Source organism: Corvus hawaiiensis, chromosome 1 (assembly GCF_020740725.1).
Source record: "Corvus hawaiiensis isolate bCorHaw1 chromosome 1, bCorHaw1.pri.cur, whole genome shotgun sequence".
Lineage (NCBI taxonomy): Eukaryota > Metazoa > Chordata > Aves > Passeriformes > Corvidae > Corvus > Corvus hawaiiensis.
The window spans coordinates 32,631,426-32,646,601 of record NC_063213.1 but is presented as its reverse complement, the minus strand read 5'-3'; the positions used below and the strand labels follow the sequence as shown (position 1 = coordinate 32,646,601).

The following is a 15,176-nucleotide window of genomic DNA, read 5'->3' as shown; positions in this document are numbered from 1 at the left end:
GCTCCCAAGGGCCTTTTGAGGGTGTCCCTCCACACCTCTCAGTGCTGGAGCCTGCCTGGCCCTGTGAGGTCCTCCCCAGATTCACACCCTTAGAGCAGCGAAACTCAATTTTGCTGTCACCGAAAGATTTCTAAGCCAGCCCTGGCCAGCAGCCAGCTGCTCAGTAGGCAGCAAGATGGGGATCCTGAGGAATAAGCCACCCACGGTGTCTCAGAGCCCTCTAAACCTGTTGGGGCTGATGGAGATTCAGGAATCCTGGATTCATGGCCCCTTGCCAGGATAGGTGAGGTGCCAAGCAGACCAGGGAGGAGGCTACCTGTCAGCCAGTGATCATCAGGAGACCATGATCAATCCATCTCTTCTTGAATATATTTACATACAGTGAGCTCAGGATTGGATGAAAGATAAAATCTAGTATCTACCTGGGTTTCACAAGATTTATTTTCTGTTGCCTACACTGGCTGTCAATAATTTTGCCATTGTTTTTTCAATAATTTACTGACTGAACCTCAGTTTTAGCTCTCTCAAGTTAATGGATTGCCTAACACTGATGTCAGGCCAGTTGATTAATCTTTTTTTTTGTTTGTTCTTTGTTTAACTTTTTAAGATATAAACCAACCCTGTACCTTTTCACATCTTTTGGTGCTTTCCTGAAATGTGCCAAAGGTTGACTCAGACCTCAGTAAGCTTCCTGTAACTCTCAACAACAAAAAAATTTGGGTAAGGGGCTAATGGAATGATAATCCCCATATTCTCTCCCCTGCATTTCACATTAGCATGAGGTCATACTCAGAATTAGGTGGTAGGACACTTGTTACATCCCTCTGAGCTCTGCATCCTCAGCTGCATCCAGTCTCACAGGTTATTTTGGTGCTGCAGATTCAAGAAATGTTGAGTAGTTGCTGTCAACAGAAAGTGCTGGACAAAAGAGACATCTGTTTTCTTTCTAGAGATGCTCCCGCCTTTTTTTCTGAAACACAGAAAACCTAGTGCTGCCTGCAGAATAGATGATGCCTCAGATGGATTTTGGGGCTTTTCAGCTTCCAAACTTAGTTAATGAGCCTGGACCAATGCAAAACAACCTGCTGTAGAAAGCAAAAGAGTGTGTTCTCCATTGAGATAACAGCTTGTGGAGCTATTACTGTAATAATACTGCCTCGCAAATACTCATTTCAATGGTTAATTGTTCCCAGCTCTGTGCTGGTACCATCCCAGCAGGAATAGGCCCAGCATGACTTCTGCTGCATTGGCTGCTGTTATCGCAGCGCGCAGAGCACTCTCCAGACAGGGAAGCATTTAATCACCTAAGCGAGCACTTTCTCTACTCCAGCAGTCAGCAGAGTGCCCTAATGCAGCCAGTGCCCTAATGCAGCCAGTGCCATTCCCGTAATGATAATTTGCTAACTCTACTTCTCAGGCGAACAGAAGGGAAATGTGTGATGCGCAGCAGAGTATCCAGAGCCAGTGTTAAAGCACCAGTGCCCCTGTGCAGTCTGAAAGCCTGGTAAAGCCTGGTGCTGCCTGCACTCCCTTAAGCACATCACATTCTCCTTTGCCAAGAAGCTGAATAAATTCAACTTTTTATTTCAGGTGGGCCCAAATAATTTCTATTAGCTTGCCGTGAAAAATACATGTATAAGCTGCTATTGCAAGCAGTTTCATTTTCGTTAGAGGGCCAACCAAGAGTCTTGATGTTGAAAATACACATGTACCATCTTCTATCCAGCTTAAAGAAATGCACACAGAGAGACTGTCAGCACTAGGCAGCATCAGGGCACGTAGCTGGCATCTGCAATCATATGTTGCTCTTTCTTTCAATTCTCCCTTCCTTTCAATTACACCCACTGATTATATTTCGATTCATTGACATTGCAGTCACTCCTGTGTGGGCACAGTCAAGCTAGTTTTAAATGAGCTAATTTGGCTACAGATAGCATTGCAGACAGTGCAGCATGGGACTGGATGCAGTAGAAACTGGGTAAATATTTCAGCGGCTGAAATATTTACCAAAATGGGCTGTGGTGGGCTGCCGTGGCTCTCAGAGCATGAACAAACTATGTTAAAGCCAGCTCAGGCACATGGGCAATACACAGCCACGATTTTGGTGCAGGATGAGGTTACTCTCAGGGAAGGACTAGGCATGCTGCAGACCGGGGGCCATGGGCTGAGGCAGACCTAGCATACAGATCTAAGGTGTCCAAAAGCATCGTTCCGTGGGGAGTTTCAGTTTGTTGAGCACTCTTGCAATTGCTTGAGATGTTAAAAAAAAAAAAAGGAAAAAATGCAGACTTTACCGCGATGTATAAAAGCATGGTGGCTGGAGGAGCATAAAAAAGCCAGGGAGATGACTGATGAGGCTTTCGTGAGGTCTGAAAACACACCTATGCCCCACCAACTGCAGAGACGAGACTAGGGAACTTCAGGGACAGCAGTGCTGCAGGGAGCGTCTAAACACCTGAGACCTCAGTGTCCCGTCACCTGGGGACGGAAAACGCCTGCCCTCAGCGGCCAGGCCACAGCACTGGGGACGTTCTTAGTCCCCCTGTGCTCACGCCGGGAGGAGGTGGTCACCCTCCTCCTCCTCGCCCCCCGCTGGCGCTGGGCGCGGGGCCGGGACCGCTCCGCAGGGAGCCCCGCGGAGCCGCTCCCCGCCCAGCCCGGCCGCTGCCCGCGGTGCCCGGGCGGGGGCGGGCGCGGCGCGGGTGACGCCCGGGGGGCGGTGGCGGCGGCGGCGGCCCCGCCTCGCCCGGCCGAGGGGCGGGGGCTCCCGCAGAGCTACTACTACCGCCGGCGGGGCGCGGGGCAGTGGCAGTGGTGGCTGCGAGCGCCGGCGGCCGGAGCGGGGCCGGGCGGGCAGCGGCTGCGGAGGCTCCTCCGGCGCCGGGGAGCGGCGGTGCCCGAGGAGGAGGGCGGGAGGAGGAGGAAAGGCGCGGGGGCCCCCTCCGCGGGGCGCAGGGTTCCGCTGACCGGGCGTACGAGGCAGTGCGGGGTCTGTCCGCAGGTGCCCCTCCGTCGCCGGCCTCCCGCGGAGGTCCATGAGTCGCGGGCGGGCAGCCCCGGCAGCGCCCCGCGCCCGCTCCCCCGGCTCCGGCAGCGGCCCGTGGCGGCGGTGAGATGGGGGGCAGCCTGGGCTGCCACCGCTCCATCCCCCGCGACCCGGCCGACCTGTGCCACAGCCGCAAGTTCAGCGCGGCGTGCAACTTCAGCAACATCCTCGTCAACCAGGAGAGGCTCAACATCAACACGGCCACGGAGGAGGAGCTGATGACCCTGCCCGGGGTCACCCGGGTGGTGGCCCAGAACATCGTGGAGTACCGCGAGTACATCGGTGGCTTCAAGAAAGTGGAGGACCTGGCGCTGGTGAGCGGGGTGGGGGCGGCCAAGCTGGAGCAGGTGAAGTTCGAGATCTGTGTGAGCAGCAAGGGCAGCTCGGCGCAGCACTCGCCCAGCTCCCTGCGCAAGGACCCGGCCTCTGAGCACTACCTGTCCGCCACCAAGATCAACATCAATACTGCCACCCCGGCACAGCTCATGAGCATCCGTGGCATCACTGAGAAGATTGCTAACAGCATTGTGGACTACCGTAGAGAGCATGGGCCCTTCAAAAGTATTGAGGACCTGGTGAGGATGGACTGCATCAATTCCTCCTTTCTGGACAAAATCAGGCACCAGATTTTTGCAGAGCGCTCCAGGCCCCCTTCAACAAACACCAATGGTGGCCTCAACTTCATGGCCAAGCCTCACCCCAGCCCCACCTCTCTAAGCCTCCAGAGCGAGGACTTGGACTTTCCTCCTGGGGGTCCAACGCAGATCATATCCACTCGCCCCTCTGTGGAGATGTTTGGGGGGGTGAGAGATGGCAGACCTGTGTTAAGGGTGGCTACGTGGAACCTGCAAAGCTGCTCCATTGAGAAGGCCAACAACCCAGGCGTGCGGGAGGTCGTGTGCATGACGGTGCTGGAGAACAGGTAAGAGGCAGCACCTGACCTGCAGGCCCAGCTCCATGCAGGATTGTAGGTTCATGCCGTTGAGGTTTGGGCACAGTACAGTCTTGTTGTGATCCTAGTGGGATTCACTCCTTCCCAGGATTACTAGATGTTTTCCACTTCTTGCATGAAACTCTGTTTGAGTCATAATGCTGGGACTGTAGTGGCTGTCCCTTGATAAAGCTGCTATAACCCTTGATAGGCAGGGGAGCTCCTGAGGAGGTGTGTGTGTGTACACACATCTGTGCAGGGAAGCCTGGGCTGTTACAGTCAGTCACCACAGGCCTGTTAATGCTTGGTCAAGGATTGTTTCTCCATTAAGAGCCTTTTGAACCAGTCATGGAGAGCTGCGTTTCCTGCCAGAAGCTGGGGGGAAAGGGCTGTGTAACAGGCGTGGAATGCCACAGCTCATCCTGCAAGGGTGACACAGCTTGTTAATGAGTGGTCATGGGGCATCTGCTGAGCTGGAGGGACTGCTCATCCTTGGGGGTGTGAGACATGGAGCACCTGCCTGGAGAGGCTGTGCTGTCCTTGTGCCAGGCCTTGTGCCCTGATGGCACTGAGTTTATGGGCCCAGAACAAGGTGGTGTTGCCAATGGGATGGTACTTCAGGTATTAATGAAAAGCTGAGAGTTTGGGTTTTGATTTTTGTCTGTAATTGGACAAGAGTGCTGGGGATGTCAGTCTTAGTAAACTTTCTGCTTGACGCAGGAATGTAAGAATGCAAGAAGCATCTTGAAATAACTCTAGCCCTTTCCTTTTCATGTGTCAAATCTGTCCCAGCTGATCTGGCATTTAGTTTACAACAGTGGTAAAGTAACTTTTCTCTCTGGCTGCCATTCAGACTTCCAGCAGGAAATGAATAGGGGCAGGGGACTCTTGGGCTTCTGCGAAAGGGATGTTGTGGGGGGGGGAAGTGCTGATGAACTGTTCTCTCTGTCCTTTTCCAATAATATGCTGAATAACAGATCTTGTCGGTGTGGTTGCAGAGGTCAGGCGTGTGAGCAGGATGGTGACAGTGGTACGAAATCCTGTGCTGCAGTACAGTATTTGTGGCCAGAGATATGTCTGCTGTGCACCGCTTGGGAGCCTGATGCTCCCGCACAGGAAACATCTGTCGTCTCGCAGCCACCACTGCTTGATCCCCAAAATGAAGATGATCAGCAGGGTCATTGAGATGTTAGGCTGATGGCTTCAGCCTAACATCTGTCAGTATTATGCTTCACTAGTTCAGGTATCCTGTGCTTTCCCCTTTGTCTCCACTCTCTCTCTTTTTTTTTCTTTTTTTTTTTTTTGTAAACAGCTGGTTGGCTGGAGTGGAGCTGCTGGGGAAAGAAACTCAGATTATCACTAGTCTCAGATTTATTCTAATAATCCAGTTTTGGAAGAAAAGTGACTTCGGTGATTTATTTATGTATTTTTTATAAATGTATATACACACACGTGGGATTTTTAAGGACCTCATCCAGTAAAGTGTTAACTGTCTGTCACTTCTGCATCTTCAGCACTTTGGGGGAAAATGTTCCAAACAAGACAGCCCACCTATTACAAAAGCTAGGCAGAGATAGTGGCTTATAAAATAAAGCTGCCTTAGCCCAAGCTGGCCACTGTGTATGCAGAGTGTGGCCCTAGCAGTTTGTTTTATTTTTGCCCTTAGACTGCATGGTGCTTAGTTTCTGTCCAGCTTAGCCAACAGGCACTCATTTGTGCTGGGTGCTGTGAAAGGTCTCCTGGATACTTTGAAGTTTCAAAGAAGCCTGATAGAAGTACTTGCTTTTGTTCTGTTTTATTGCACATATCTGTGTCATCAATCACACAGAGTGAGCACGATGCAATTGTTTTCTGTACTTGATCCAATTTGTGATAACGTGAGAAGCTGGAAAGAAATGAGAAAGCAATGTGCATCCACAGAGAAGCCTGCAAAACTTTCCTGGGAAAATAAACGTGGGAACAGAAAAAAGCAACACTATGCAGGAAAAAAATATATGTTGGGAAAAGCCATACTCAGCAACTCAGGGAGGAATTTCCTCTTGCTTGTGCGAGCATTGCTGGGGTCGGTGGAGCTTTGCAGCTGTAAAACAGCCTCAGCTGAGGCCCAAAACTGCCTTCATTCTGCTTGTGAGCTCTGTGGTCTCCCTCCCAGCTCCGTTCATACCCTGGGAATGGACAAAATGCCTTGCAAACTAATCTGTGCCCAGGTAAATCAACTTCAGTAGACAGTCAGCTGGAGAAGTTCACCTCTTGCTTCTCCAAGCAAGAATATACTGCTGCATGGAGCTCACCAGCACTTCAGCCTCACAAAATCCATGGGTTGTGTTTTCAGGGTACTCTGTGGGTGTCCCACACGTGTTGCTCAAGTCTTCAGCTATGACCCAAGCTGGAGGTTGATCTGAAGGCTGTTTGGCCTGACAGAAGGTGCTCTCACGAGTTGTGCTAATGGGCAGCTGCTTGCTGCTTCACTTTGTGCACAGCTGCGCTTATGTACATGAGTAAATGTGCTCCTTCATGCTGGTCCCTTATAGTCAGGGGTGGTCTCAGGTAGTCCAGGAGGCTCTCAGGAGCTGGACTACTGTCTTGTTGCAGTACTTAGAGTTGGAGGAGCTGCCTCAGCTAGCTTTTTGAGTCCAGAAATAAAGCACAGCAAGTCAAGAAGACTAGTAAAACTGTCTAAAGAGCAGTAAAGAATCTTAATTTGACGTACTGGGGACTTCTACACTGCTTAAAAGGCTTGCTTTGGGCCTTGCTTTGGGGTTTGGTTTTTGTTTTTTTTGTTTATGAACCATCCACAGCAAGGAGCTTTAAAACCCTTTGGGCTTGTTCTTTCAGGTGTTAACAACAGGGAAAAGTACCGCTCATTTCCAGGTGAGGCTAGAAGACTAAGCTCCTCCTGTCTTTCAGCCCTTTGCATTGAGGGAACAGTTGTGCAGGAAGGAAAGAGGGCCAGACCTTCATTCAAGCCAAACAAAAAGCAAGAAAATGTCATATTGTAACCTGCTGAAGGGAGGAGAGAAAAAAAAAACCTAATTCAAAGTCTTCACGCTTGTTCTCAGAAGTGCTAAATTTCTGAAGAGCGGTGAAGGGAATGTACACTAAATCAGTAAGCATGACTACTACTGCTAAGCTATTTTGAAATTCATTGCTGTAGTGCAAAAATAATGAAATGCAGCAAGGTCCTCACCCTCTTTTCTCGTATTACAAGGATCTATGTTTATCCCAGCATTTGAAGTGAAGGAGCAAGGTGTTTTCATTCAGAAGACTAGAGGGTAATTTTAGAAGAGCTTAACACGATGAACGAGGAGGCGAGCATGACACATAATTGGATTGAAGTATCAAGTCTGGGGTGAATTTGCCCGAACCTGTGGTGTTTCATGCAGGTGTTGTTCAGAAAATCTGGGTTTTATTGACAGAGAGTCAGAGTTGGCCTGTCTCTGGGGATGCAGGTCATCCACTGCATCTGACCTCCATGTCCTCCCCATTCGCGGGGGGATAAAGGAACAAACCGCTTCTTCTCACCAAAAAAAGAAAGAAAAATACAGGGTAAGAGCAGCATGATCAAAAGGGCAAGTTCAGGTCAAAGGCAATGAGTGTTTTTGTGGAGAATAAGTAGCCCCATGTTTCCAACCCCAGGGGATGTTTCCTCTGGCCAAGGTCAGTGGAAGTGCCCCAGAACTGTCCCGTACCCCAGGTTCATAGAGGGGTACTTTTGCCACTCCTCATCCATATGTGCCTCAGGCCTGTCCCTCCTTGCTGTAAACTGAGTTCATGGCTCCTGTGACACTCTGTGACTGCTTTCTCTGGCTGTCAGGTGTCGGGATGCCAGCTGGGTGACCCCATGAAGAAGTGTGGGGCAGGCATGTGCACCACCTACCAACACACAGGGCATCATAAAAGTGCAAACTCCAGTTTGACTGTGTGCTTAGAAGTTTGCAAGTAGCCGAGGGCAGTAATTAGTTGTGCACTTTCCCCAGCATGGTTTTCAGTGGAGGTTTTCCAACTGGTTTTCATGATGCTTTATAATACTGAGCAGCAACTTTGTGAAGACCTCTTAACTATTTTTTTTTTCTTGTAAGTACACTTTGCAGTTGACTGAATGAAAATTGATAGAGGGTTTGAAGGCCTGAACTTACACTCTGTCTAAAGGAGTGGGACTGTGAGTCAGGATGATGGTGGGTACAAAGGTCCACAGAGCCCAGCTCTGTTTTCCTTCTGATGTGAAACAGTTCAAGCTGGTGTTTCCTTCTGCTGCTTTCTTTGGTGAGCTTCTTGGTGCGGTTACATCTTCTAGATGCAAAAGGTATAAGTAATAAAGCCTTAACACTTGTTGCAAAAACTGCAGAACCACAGAAGAGCCCAGGTTGAAAGCGACCTCAGAATATCATCTGATCCAGCCTTTCCTGGGAAGGGGAGCCTGGATGAAATTATCGCTGTGTCCAGTCACACTTAGAAACTTCCGGTAGTGTGGCTTGTCTGCATCCCTGGGAGGTTGTTCGAGTTACTAACTCTTTTCACTGTAAAAAAGTTATTATTTGCATGCCTGTAGAGTAACAAATACCAATATAAGGTTTGTGCTTAGCACTGGTGTTGGTTTTTTTTCTTGGCATGGATACAGTAAGCCTTAGGAACATGTCAGTCCTTCTTTCTTCTCGAAGTTGGTAACTCGTTAGCTGTTTTCAGTTTGGTTAGACAAAAGCATAGAGATCTCTCAAAGGCAAGAAATTAATCTCAATTTCTGTGTCTGAGACTTAAATCAGTGTTCCAGCTGAGGGAACAGTTGGTAAACCTCAGCCCAAAATTGCTTCCTGGGAGGCAGTGGATGGACAGGCAAGCCTTGGGTAGCCCTTGCTGTGCCACCATACTTGAAAGTTCCTCTTCTTAGCTTTACCTACCCCAGGTCACCTTAAGCACATCCTCTTGTCACCTAATAAAAAGAGAAGTTTCTGAGCCACTCTCTGAAACAGCATCTTCCTATTAAGACACAAGGAAAACTTAATCCTTTTCAGGTCCTGCACTAGGTGCTGAAGGCAAGATAACTGCTTTCCCATTGCTCCCCTACACTAAATAACAGGGTGGGGCTTTTACTTTCCACTCTAGTGTCTTAGTCTGGGCTGAGAGGTGGGGTTTTACAAGGGGCAATTCTTTGCTACTGGGGCTTGTTACTTCGCTTGGGAAGGGGTATGGTGTGGTACCTTGCGTCCAGGCTTGTAGCTGTGTTTCCTGTCAAGATGATGGAAAAGGACTGCACCCCCATGGAATAGACATTGTAGTGACTTATTGTGGTAGTAGTGATGGTTGTACTTGCATGCTTCAGAGGCTCATCACCAGCTCATATTTGTTGTTTCCATGTGTTGCTGAAGCTCTCAGTGGTCGGGCAAGGCCCTGAGGTGCATCTGTTTTATATCTCTTTCTTTGTAAAGCTACGTGGTTCTCCCTCCATTGGGTTAGGCTGGAGCCTTGCCAAGAATAATTCCCCTGCAAGAAAAGATCAGGAAAGATCAAGTAACCTGACCATGCTAATAAGTCTTAAACAGCAAAAGAACAAATCCACCCTCTTCTCCTTATGTAATGGAGAGGAAATCCTGCCTCCTGCAACTTCAGAGAAAACTTGAGAAAAAAGGAATTGTTAGATGATATCATCTATGTGCACTTCACAAAGAGATTTTAAAGAGCAGTAGAAAAATTGATGCATGTAAAGCCACCAGTAATTTGCACTTTCTGGTACCTCAGAGGACAAAAAAAATGGGGTGATGGAAGAGCTGTTGTTTTGGGGGTTGGCTTTTTTGTTGGTTTTTTTTGGCCTCCACCTGCATGAGACCAACAATATTTCACTTACTGGAGACTAATAGGAGCCTTGAACTGCCTTCTGCATACCATCTGGCACGGGAAAGCAGCAGGACAGACCCTGAGTTACGTAGTTTTCCAGTGAATTGAAACTCGACTGATTTACTTCTGTTCAGGATTTGGCCCATTCCTTTGTCTGTGTAAAATCACATGAAGGCTGCCAAGCTTAATGCTAAAGAGCACTGCCATCTCCCTGGGGATTAGGGCTCCTCTGAGGTACTGCTCCCATCTTGGATAGGGGTTCCAGACCCTTTCAGGATTGCTGCTGGGGGAACAGGTGATGTCGGTTTCAAAGTAATAAAATAATATGTTAATTAAATTCCATTTCCAAACTTCTGCTTCGTATGGATGCAGTACTGAGCCCCTCTACAAGGGCATCACCTGCTCCTCTGGCAGGAGGTGGAGTGCTTGTTCAAGGTACTTTGCAAGTCCTGGGTCTTTGCAGGAGAGATCAAAAGCAGTGGGTGGACTTGCAGCAAGACCATGAAGGGTGTACGCTATCCCTGTGTCCAGACACGTGGAGAAGGCATCTGGAGCCATGTGCTCTGCAGGAGATCTCAGAGGTGAATGCACCGAGCTGTTTGATCCTGCTTGTTCTCTGTTGCCACAGCCCCCACAGCCTTCCTTCCTCAAACAAGACATAGGAACGTAGGACAGACCCTTGAAATAACCCCAGTAGCCTTTGCAGGGATTTTCTGTTTTATTGGAGATCTGGGCATTGTTTTAACTTCACTCATCTGCAATTTCAGCATATTTCCTGAATGTTCAAAAGCTCTATCTAACCAGTCACTTTTATCTGCTTTGAAGTTGAGAATGTGGCTGGAAAAATAGTATAGTTAAAGGCTGGTTTATCTATATAAAATAAACATTATTTTTCTCCTTTTTAAAATTATAACCATGTGCTGCCATTGTTACTTGTGCCAAAAAGCTTGACTAAAATGAAACAGATTAGTGGGGAAAGAGTTGGTTCATACATTGTTTTTTTTCTCCCGACATGTCTAATTGATACATCTGGCAGCACTTAATGGCCACATAGTTTCAATCCATGCCTGCTTGACTGTTCTGCACATGTATTTTGTGTCACTGAATTCATGTTGCAGATCACAGGTATTTTGGTAAGCCAGAGCTGCCAGCTTATTCCTGCAGATCCTGCAAGGTTTGCTTTATTCCATGTGGCAAAGATTAAATGGGTTGGCTGATTTATGGTAATAAATTGGTGAATTATTAAGTAATGTCGTACTGCCTGTTCCTGAATCACAAGCAGAGGCCATAAGACTGTAACCTCGTCCTGCTTGACTTTTCAGAAAGCTTGTGCCACATGACTGTAGGAGACAGACTAGGTACCTACACATAGGGTTTCGTCCTCTAAACAGAAATACTTAATGCTTTGTGATTTTTCTGCGGTTTGGAAACTTGCAGTACAGCTGCAGGAAGGTTGGTTTTCTAGCTTTGTCTTTGGAAAGAGCAATAGGACCATTCCCATTTCTTAACTGGGAAAGCAGAACCAAGGGGCTACTAAGGTCCTGACAAGGTGCAAGCAGAAACTTGGTCAGTCACTGTTAACTAGAGGAAAACACTGTCTCTGCAACCAAGTGCAGGTCTAACTCACAGTGAACATGGGTCTCCAGCAATGTTAAACGGGGACGTTTAGGACACAATCAGGTTTTTTCAAATTTAGCTGCATCCTTCTTGATGGAGTTGAGCTTCAGTGTGTTTCCTACAGCTTCACTGTTAGGAGGACCCTGCTTCTTTAGTGTCTAATTAGTGTTTCTCTGGGAGTCTTGCCCAAGTCATGATTTCGAGATTTGACTGGATGAGCAGAGAAGAGGTGATAGGTCATGGATTACAGTGTGCATGTAACTTATTTTTAAGCCGCATTGTTCTTCATTGTGATGCAAGTGTAAGCTGACAGATGGAAGCACAGTGTCCTTACTGAAATAATTACAATATGCTGCAGTAATTTCTCAACACTATTATATGGTGTGCTGATGGAGACAAGAACCATGGCACATTAATAATAACAGTGCTTAAAAATAGGAACTCAGTAGCTTCTTCACTTCCAGATTTTTTTCATTATTATTTTACAGAGGTACTGTGCTTTGTTTGAGTAATAGCTGGCGATCCCCATTGATTTATCAGAGGATAAAAGTGCATGATGGCTTTGCTGAGGGGAGGGTGAGACCTACCAGAGATCTCCTTTCTCATGTTGATCTTCTCCCTCATCTCAGGCCTGGGTGCTCCACAATGGATTCTGAAATGCCTTGTAAGGTGCCGAGACCAGGGTGGGCATCATATCAGTGGTAGATAAATATGAAGGGAGCAGTTCTCACCATAGGCTTATGGATACAGATGAAGAGGAGGAACTGGAAAAATATGTACCTGTGGTAAAAAAGGATATTTTCTGTCAATTAACTGTTTCATCTCACCCCTGGCATATACAGCATATCCGTGTCCTGATCAGACCATGTGGCATTTTCAAATGGCATGAATGTTTTAAACTGCTCGGTCACTGTTGGAGAGGCTCAGTGCCGCTGACCTCCTTTCTAACCCTGCTGCTGGGGTTTGTGCAGGAAGGAACCCGGCAGCAGCACCAAGCTGTTATTTTCAGTGCCTGTGGTAAAATTATTAGAGGCCAGTGAGTAAGAGAAATAAGTTTACCTGCATATGCCCCATGTGCGTGCACGTTCCAGAAGTTCAACTGTGTATAAAGATATAATTTAAAATCAGTTAATTCCGATGGAAAAATTCATTTGGGATTATATTGTCGTGTGTGCTGAGGATGGCTGAGAACACAGTGGTTAGTGGATGCACTGTGAGTGCAGGGGAATCAATGCAGCCCACTTGTGTGGAATGGATTGGAATCCCTCTGACTGAGGCTGTCTGAAAGGGAGCCTCATGGCTATGCAGGCTGTCTGTCTGTCTGTTCTGTCCCTGTGTCTGTCATGGAGTTGGGGGGAGAGCACAGTAATGCCCTTCTGCTCTTTGTGGAGAACATCCCAATGGGCAAAGCTATACCTGGGAGCAGTTCTCACTGTAGGCTTATGGATACGGATAAAGAGGAGGAACTGGAAAATTTCCTTCTGCATGGCTATTTTTTTCCCTGTTTTTATAGGTGTTTCAGGTAACGTGCTCGAGCTCCTGTGCAAATTTAGCTGCAGCAGCTGTCCAAGCCATTCACAGCTGAACGGGTTTTTAATGGGTTACTGAACAGCTAATTGATAACTCTGCTTTGGCTGTGTGAGGCGGTGGCAGCCTCCCTGCCCTAAATCCCTTGTGCTTGCTGCACGCCAGTCCTGCAGAACTGCTGTTCCCTCTGCTTCACAAGGAGGGGGGAATAAAGAGGCTGTTGCTTTTGCCTTCAGACTTATCCTTTGACTCCCTGATATTTATAGCTCCGTTGTTCCCCTCCGCTTCCATGTCGCTCTATCGGTCACAGCCCTGCGGGTGCGGAGGCGCAGGCGCTCGGCTGCCAAGGGCTTGCTCCAGGCTCGCTTGAGGTAATTGCTGGTCAGTGCCCACCCTCTCTTGCTCAGGCTTGGCTGGAGTAAAAGCTAGCCACCTTTCTGCCAAACTGGAAGCAGTGTGCTTTTGGATACACACTGGATGTTAACTCAGAAACCTTATATTTGGTTTCTTTATTTATTCTATTTAAATAAGACCAAGTGTGGTTCCGTCTCAATGCCACTGAATTGCAGGGTGTTGCGTCAAAAGCAGGTCTTAATTTGGTGTTGAAAAATGAACTGTCAGGCAAGGTTTTCTTTCATACATGCAAGGCAAGTTCTACGGGTTTGCTGTCAAACCTACTGCCTGTAGAATGTAAAATGATGACCTTACTCCTCTTTTTTTCTGCTTTTAAGCAGACAGAAATACAGAATAGTGTGAACCCCTGTCAGGGAGGATAGTCTCAGCTGGGAACACTCGTATGACTTGTTTTAAAACAGTCTGCTTTTCTAATAGGGCAGGAAATTTCCAGTGGTAATCCCATCTTAAGCTAACATAGGCGGATATTGCTCTTCCACTGGAGGCAACAATGGGGTCCCTTTCCATAAGGATTGCCTTAGGGAAATCTTTGAGTTGTTCCCTTCTTGTGATGTGTGGGGCTGATGGTGGTGAGGCACGTAACAGCACCACAATACATAGGAGAGGAAGTACACTGTGTCTGCAAGAGATTCTGCCCCCATACACAAAACACCAGAGCTGCTGCTGAATAAAGAGCTAAAATAAATGTTATTGTCAAGAAAATGCTGCAGTGGTACCTGACTACCCTTTGCAACCTTTATTCTGGCCTGCCCACATTTTCCTATGATCCTGGCAGCAATGACAGTGCAATATTTGGTTATATCTCTGTCTATATTTTCCTGCTTTGTACAGCTCTTTCCCTTATCTCTAGCTGTGTTTACAGTCCCCTTTCATAATCAATGGACACTACCAGCCTTGCCCACTGCCCTCCGTGCTGGCCGCTCTCCCGAAAACACGACATTGAGCAAGGAACAGCATGTGGCCTGGGTGAGGGCAAAGGGATTGGTACTGCTGGCAGCACAGAGGTACTTCCAACACATCCCACAGGGGTCTCTTGGTGAAGATTACCAATTGGTTACCAAAAAACCCCCACAATGTCTTGTTTTAATTGCTTCTGAGTTCTCTAGTGCCAAGCAGCACAAAAGGAGGCCATGGCTTAAAGGATGAGATGAAGTTTCAGTCATCAGCTTATGGATGTAGATATAGATAGATATTTCAACAGTGTCAATCAACTCTGAGCTGTTGTCAGTAAAAGTTCTGAAAGCATTGCTGCTGGATGGAAGCTGTGCAAAAGCCACCTCCAAGCATGTGGTGTTTCCCATTTCTATTTTAAACTGAGAGCACTTGGACTTGGATGTGGTTTGACTTGCTTCCCTATCAATTTTTTCCCTTTTTTTTTTTTTTGTGTGTATGTGTGTGAGCAGCAGATTTTTTGAGGAGCTGTATGCAAGGGTGATGGTGACCTATATTACCCAGCTGAGCACTGGAATTTGGCAAAAAGAAACTGAAAGTAAGAAACTGAAAGTAAGAAACTGGGCAGATATGTGTATATTGATTGTCCATAGGTTGAAAGGAAATTGCGTCATAAACTTGCTCCTATCTTGTCTTTGAAGCTTGCTCTTGCAACCTGAACATGACCCCCCTTTCCATGTCCTCTTTCCACCCCTACTGAATCTAAAGCCTTTTCACTGGTTTCACTTGGCTTTTTGTCTTGCCATACCTTGAGCACTTACAGTTATGTCAAGTGCTTCTTAATCAAGCCCTTGCTTTCCACACCATGAGGGTTGAATGATATCATCTCTCACCTACAAGGCTAAGGACTTCAGTTTCCTT

The 15,176-nt window shown here is 47.5% G+C and overlaps 1 protein-coding gene across 1 annotated transcript in view; it reads left to right on the top strand.

Annotated features, from left to right (window-relative positions):
• The first annotated feature begins 2,839 nt into the window (after nt 1-2,839).
• Nucleotides 2,840-15,176, top strand: part of EEPD1 (endonuclease/exonuclease/phosphatase family domain containing 1) — a 62,984-nt gene continuing 50,647 nt past the window's right edge. The window contains exon 1 of the mRNA XM_048299005.1: nt 2,840-3,968. Within this exon, the coding sequence (XP_048154962.1) occupies nt 3,115-3,968 (854 nt within the window). The 5' untranslated portion in view covers nt 2,840-3,114. The remainder of the gene's footprint in view (nt 3,969-15,176) is intronic.